This window comes from Atta cephalotes (assembly GCF_000143395.1).
Source record: "Atta cephalotes unplaced genomic scaffold scaffold00015, whole genome shotgun sequence".
NCBI classification, from domain to species: domain Eukaryota; kingdom Metazoa; phylum Arthropoda; class Insecta; order Hymenoptera; family Formicidae; genus Atta; species Atta cephalotes.
The window spans coordinates 2,675,336-2,681,760 of record NW_012130079.1 but is presented as its reverse complement, the minus strand read 5'-3'; the positions used below and the strand labels follow the sequence as shown (position 1 = coordinate 2,681,760).

The 6,425-nt window shown below is 39.7% G+C and overlaps 1 protein-coding gene across 1 annotated transcript in view; it reads right to left on the bottom strand.

Moving 5' to 3' along the window:
• LOC105618022 (C-Maf-inducing protein-like) overlaps positions 1-5,562 on the bottom strand; it is a 46,187-nt gene extending 40,625 nt beyond the window's left edge. The window contains exon 1 of the mRNA XM_012199561.1: positions 4,270-5,562. Within this exon, the coding sequence (XP_012054951.1) occupies positions 4,270-5,562 (1,293 nt within the window). The remainder of the gene's footprint in view (positions 1-4,269) is intronic.
• Between the last annotated feature and the right edge of the window lie 863 nt (positions 5,563-6,425).

The following is a 6,425-nucleotide window of genomic DNA, read 5'->3' as shown; positions in this document are numbered from 1 at the left end:
GGTTCGTCCGTACGTTAACCTAACTAAGTACTACGTAATTAGTACGAACTACTACGACGGGTCGGTCGACTATTTCTTTCTTCCCCTCCCCCTCCCCCTCCCTCCTCTCTCTCTCTCTCTCTCTCTCTCTCTCCTGCCATTATCGTCATTTCACTCGAATTTCATATAAACCAAGACTGACGCACGAACTCGACTGAAGCTACATCAAACATTAGCCCACATGAGTAGTGGAATTATCGGCAAATTAACATAATTCAACGATTCTTCGCGATAACGAAGAAAAGAGATGGTGTAAATTTCTACGTAACGTGTCGAATGTTTGTCACGCAAATATCGACGTATTTACGAACGATTAATTCAAGAATTCGACTCGATTAAATGATCGTGGAATGTTACCGAACGATCACAAAGTTTTATCGATGACGAGCCATCTTTATCATATCGTCAAGGTTCTTTTTTTCTGTGAGTATATCCGACATAAGTATTATCTCCTATCTAATAATATTCTATCTATTCTAGTGACGTACATATAACACGTTATGATTATAACACATATTATGCTAATATTAATACTATTGTTATTTATTTGTACGATCAGTATCGGATTATTGCAATAATTGTCGCGCCAAATATACCTGAATATTAGCTGCGTTCAGAAAGAGAGCAGCTTGCAACTGTTGCAAAATTAAAGTAATAAAGACAAAGGCTCCAAATAAAATAAATTGTCACAATAAAAAAGTCCATGAAAGCCAACACTGAATGGAAATTATATAAAAGAATATGATTAATTTCGACCCTTTGTTAGAGTCTTTTATAGTACAAAATTAGTAAATTAATACTAATTATTGTACATACGTTGACACAGCGAAGATATTGTTGTAATATATATTCTTTAATACAATTGCTTTACACATTTATGTTAGTTCCAATGAGAAAATAAGGATAAAATTAATTATATTAAAGAATTTTAAAACAATTTCGAAGTTGCTTTTCTGCTGAACGTAGCGTTCAGCAGCATCGTTTCTACAAATGTGTTTCTAACGATAAGTGTGTAGAGAAAGACATATCCGAGCATAAAAAATTCTGAAAAAGAGAGTGTTAATTTCAAAGAGTTCTATTTCTTTCACAGAAACTTTTGTAGAAACACGCAGTCACGAAGATGTTCGAATGAGTAGTGTCATCGAAGGAATATTCGAAGGAATGTAAGGTTTACGGGGAGGTTTCGCGTGCACGCGCACTGCCATTCTTTTTGCGCACATGCGAATAATTTCTATTTCTATATCCGCACCGCGAAAACAGAAGAAGAAACAGACACGGCGAATCGTGCAGAAATCTTTTTATGATGCTAATGCGTCAACGAGATAATCGTGGCCCCGAGCGACCAAGAATGTCGGAAAATTTATTTTAAAAAATCGTTTAGTTATATTATATAGGGAGCAGTCTTGAAGTCTTGTCGAAGGGTAAATGCATCACCACGGGAATAGAATCAATCACGTCAACGAAGTGCATCAAGTACTTCACTCCGCGTTTTCAAGCGAGTTCTCCTACAAAGCGAAACGATAAATTGGATTTCGCGAAGTATAGGGTGCAGCGGCGGTGGTTCAGTAATCAGGCAATCGGCATTGAACATCGTGATTGCGCGCTGAAAACTGAAGGCAATGAATTTAACCGATTTTTTTTTCTCCAATCAATATTTCTCTCTTCTTTTCCTTCTCTCTCTTGTCCGCGCGCCGGAAAATTCGCAATTACGTAACATCACCCACCAGTTGAGAGAAGGAGAGATCCCGTTGCTGTTCGTCGCACTTCGGTGCAGCTGACACGATCACTAATATTCTTTGTCGTGTATCGCGATAGCGTGCCATAAATCGTCCCTGACGATGCAAATTGCATTCTGATACAACGCGAATCATGGACAGGAGGAGCGGAGAGAGTGGAGGAACAGAGTAATCGCGTAATCATCGTTACTCGAGATGACCGTTGTTTCGTATGTTACGTTCGAATATTCCCGAACTGCCGAGAAATCATAGTTCACACGAAGAACGACTAGCAATGTAAAGCAATCGAGAATAATGTATATTCATTCTATGATTTCGATACAGCGAATTTGTAAACATTTCTCTCTAAATTCTTTGAAGTAAATCTCATTCCAAGAATGAAATCTCTTTTCGATTACTTGAAAGTAAATCCTGTCGTCTAACTTTATCTCTCAATAAGATAATTATAGTTCGCGAAAATAATAATTAATTATAGAAATTTTAATTAATTATTACTTTAGTTAATTATTATTTAAAAAATATTCTTTCTCTTCCACTTTTTCTTCTCTCTTCATTTCTCGTAATGCTTAAAACGAATTCTCTAAATTTTTTGGAGGAAATCTCATTTCAGAAGAATGAATTTACCCAAAAAAATTTAGAATTAGTTTCCAGCATGACGAAAAAAAAAAGAAAAATGAAAAAAAGAAAGAATATTTTTTATAAATAATAAATTAAAATTTCTAATTACATCGCTATATATACATTTATCTGAAATAGATTTGTCGATCGCAAACTACAATAATCCTATTCAGAGATAAAGTTACACAACAGGATTTACTCTCGAGTAGTTACATACAACTGACGATTGAAATTGATGAATGGATCAGCATTTGTATTGATAAATATTTATAAGCATAATAAATTTATGGAGATTAAATTTATTGGCAGAGAGAGAAACGTTGAAAATGAGAGAAATGACACGAAATTGTGATACGTAATTTTTTTCGAATTAAAATGGAAATATAAAAAGGTAGCTGGTAAATTATATTTTCGCGGACTCGGTTTCTCAATCACGAAATCTCTGCGAGGTTGAAGTCACGTCGAAGTCACTGCAAATCACGATGATGAAGTATGAATACTTCACCTTGCGAGTTTACATAACAAACTACGATAAACGCGTTCTTTATGCGAAAAGCAATCAGATTATGAGAGGAAAAGTGGACGTGGGATTGTATACCAGCTAAATTTGTCATCTCCAAACTTGCTCGTCACTTCCAAAATAAACAGTCTAAACCGCTTGAGTCGTCCTTGGAGCTATCAGAGTTGTGTCAAGTTTTTTCGTAGCCGAGAAATAACTAAATTCTTTATACCAATTTTTCGTAGCGGTAGTTTTCTAATTACATCGCTATGCATTTATCTGAAATCGATTTGTCGATCGTGAACTATAATAATCCTATTGAGAGACAAAGTTAGACAACAGGATTTACTTTCGAGTAGTTACAATCATATTATCGTTTGCAGATTACCATAGTAACCAGTAATCCGGATAATAATATAAATGGACAGATGGAAACTCACCATGCCTACGTCCGGTAACGTAAGCTTGGAAGCGATTTAAGTCAAGAAAGATCTCGAGCGAAATTTTAGGACTTTAATGTCAATCACAGAATAAGAGTATAGCATAAAAAAATTTAAACAGTAAAACGTTAAGCAGTAAGCAAATTGATCAATCACAGTAGAGATCGTAAGATTACAACATAAGGAGTAGCAAATCTAACATATTGATTTCCTTTCTTATATCTTATTAATTAAGTTTTTTTTATATGCTATAGCTTAATTATATTATCATGGTCCGATTTTTCATCTTCTGATTAATTTGTGATTTAAATTTAACTTTATTTGACTTGATGATAATGTAAAATTGTATTCTTCTAAGCTAAGATTAATTAATCTCTAATTAGAGCTCAGACAAAATGAAAAAAATAAGAAAAAGGAACGGGGAATAAAACACACAGGTAACAGATTTCAACCTAGAAATTATGCATTGATATACAGTTTCTAACAGATTAAATATTGTATGTTATTTTTTGAATCTATTCCTTAATATTCCTTTCATTGCGTCTGAGCTCTCACTAAACTAATAGTTTTATACTTTAAGGTCTGATTTTTTTATTTGCTGATTTTTTTATTTGCTTGTGATTAGGCTTAACCTGATAAAAATTGTATATTTTTAATTGCGATTAATCATTAAATTGATTTTGTAGTGAATTTGTAGTGATTGGTTTTGTAGTGAATAACTTTCAAAGTTACCATTACAAAACTATTTAACGGTTTAATGATGATATAACGAGAAAAATTTTATTATTTTATTACTTTATTATTACTTTATTATACTTTATTTTAATTATAGATATTATTTTTTTTTATGCGGGATTTCATAGCGTTCAAGAAGTAAATTTTCAAGAGGTTTCGCATCACGTGGGAATCCCACTGTAAGCATTTACGTCACACTCACCGTCTTGGAGGATAAGCAAGCATCATTGAGATAGAGATGATGGGTCTCCCAACGTCTGAGGAACTTGCTGGACAGGATCTTCTTTACGAGGGTCCGGGTGTGATTCAGATAGCACACCTGTATGTCACCTTCCTCAAGAGGCTTGAAACGAGGCCCTGCTGGTCCCGGGCTCGGACTCGCGCTCGATGAGCCGCTGGCTGATGAGCAACCGGCGCTTTGCCGTTCTAGATTCGGACAAGATCTTGCAGCTGGCAAGCACCCAGACGCGTCCAGACCCTCGGGCTTCAGCGAGTCCATGCCCGGGCTGCTGTCCTCACCGTAGGAGCTGCAGGTGTCAGCGGGCGGTGACTCCACGCTGGAACGCAAACTCGTGCCGGACGATAGCTGCGGCGAGCTAGTACTGGTGGTCTCTTGTCGCATGGTACCGCCGTTTACCGACAGGAAGTCGTAATAAGGCGCCGCGGAAGTAGTCAAGCCGACGGTGGACGCGGCTGCTGGGCTGGACGGTAAAGATGAACCCTCCTCAGTCTCGGTCTCCGGAGAGGCCTCCTCTTCATCCTCTTCGTCGTCATTTTCATCCTCGGGCTCGCTGAAGCCATTCTCCAGAGATGGTATATCGCTGATAGAGGCGGCAGCCACCTGAGGGCTCTCATCGATCACATCGATCTGCACCGACGGCGATGAGACGGTCGTATTGCCACCTTGTTGTCCCTCGTCCACATGAGGATTCCTTGATGAAGATGAAGACTCCGCTATCGATTCGCTCGCGGGCGAAGGAGACGTCGAAGAAGAACGTATCTCGCCGTTGTTCAAGTTCGAGGAATCATTCGAACGAAGACGAAGCATAAGCTTACGACGCCAACTGCTGCCGTTATTGTTTAATTTTTTCGGCGACGGTAGAGAACGCGTAGTCTGATGGTTCTCATCCTGCAGCATAAACTGTTGGTCATTGGTATTGTTGCCATTCAAAACGACCATTATGCCACTAGGCGAAGTCATAGCATCCGCTCCAGGCGATAAGGGTTCAGGATCAAGGTAATCAGCACGGATACCCGGTAATGTGTCCGTGCTGCTACCGCCAGACATCGAGGCCTCCTGATCGATGTACCTGATGGAAGAGTTAGAGCCCTCGCTGGTCGCCTCGGAACCGCGTCGGTTGCTCTCGCTCACATTGGACGTTCTAGCGACAGGGGATAGAATCGCATTGGTTAGCGAAGACTTGCTCTTCGACAGCGATGCGGTGGACATAACGCCACGCGACGATCGCGTGAAGGGACTTTGGAAGCAAAACATTGTGCGATTTGTAGGCGAACTCTTAGAAGACTTATCCAATGTTCTAGTCAAGAAACTGAAGAAGAACGACAAAAATTCCTACTCGAATGAATAGTCTACGTAGCGAGATGTGCGTTGTCTTGTTATAATTCGTATCTTCTTGTCCTAATTGCATCGACATGAGACACACGCACGATGAACGATCTGCTTTTCTGCCTGAACTTTTTTGTTTCTCTCTGATGTTCTCATGGACCGATAATCCCCGTCGCGCGTGTCTACGAGAGAGTTTCCTTCACGTCGCGTGACGACGTATCTTCTTCGATATCTATCAGCTGGGCTAATTGCGGCGTATCAGAATGGAACATCGAATTTCACCGTCAAATTCACCGCACGCACGTTTTTTCTTTCACTGGAGATTAAATCGTCTGATGACTCGAAGGATACGCACGCGAGAGATCATTTCAGCGTTTCGGTGATCAGCATTGATCACCATTGCGAGAAGTGTGGATCAATTGGGACAAGCACTTCAATCCCCGGTATATATCTCGAGATTTGTTTGAATAAACGTTTTGCCTCGACGTCGAACTCAGTCGCTCGTTTTTTTGCGCGCATGTTGAAACGCGCCGCGACACATTGTCGAGGTCCGCACGCCGCGATAGACGCCGACGTACTGATTCCCACCTACGGCATCGACGACAACACCTCGCGTGCCGGTGACGATGTCAAAGCCACCGCGGTGTACCGTTCGGCGCAAGAAAAACGTGACCCACGTCTATTTGATAATAGAACTACCCGCAGACTACGGAGAAGATATTCACCCTGAAGAAGATAGGATCTGCAAGGAAGGCAAATAATCCGGAGAAAGAAAAAGAATTGGGGAGAGA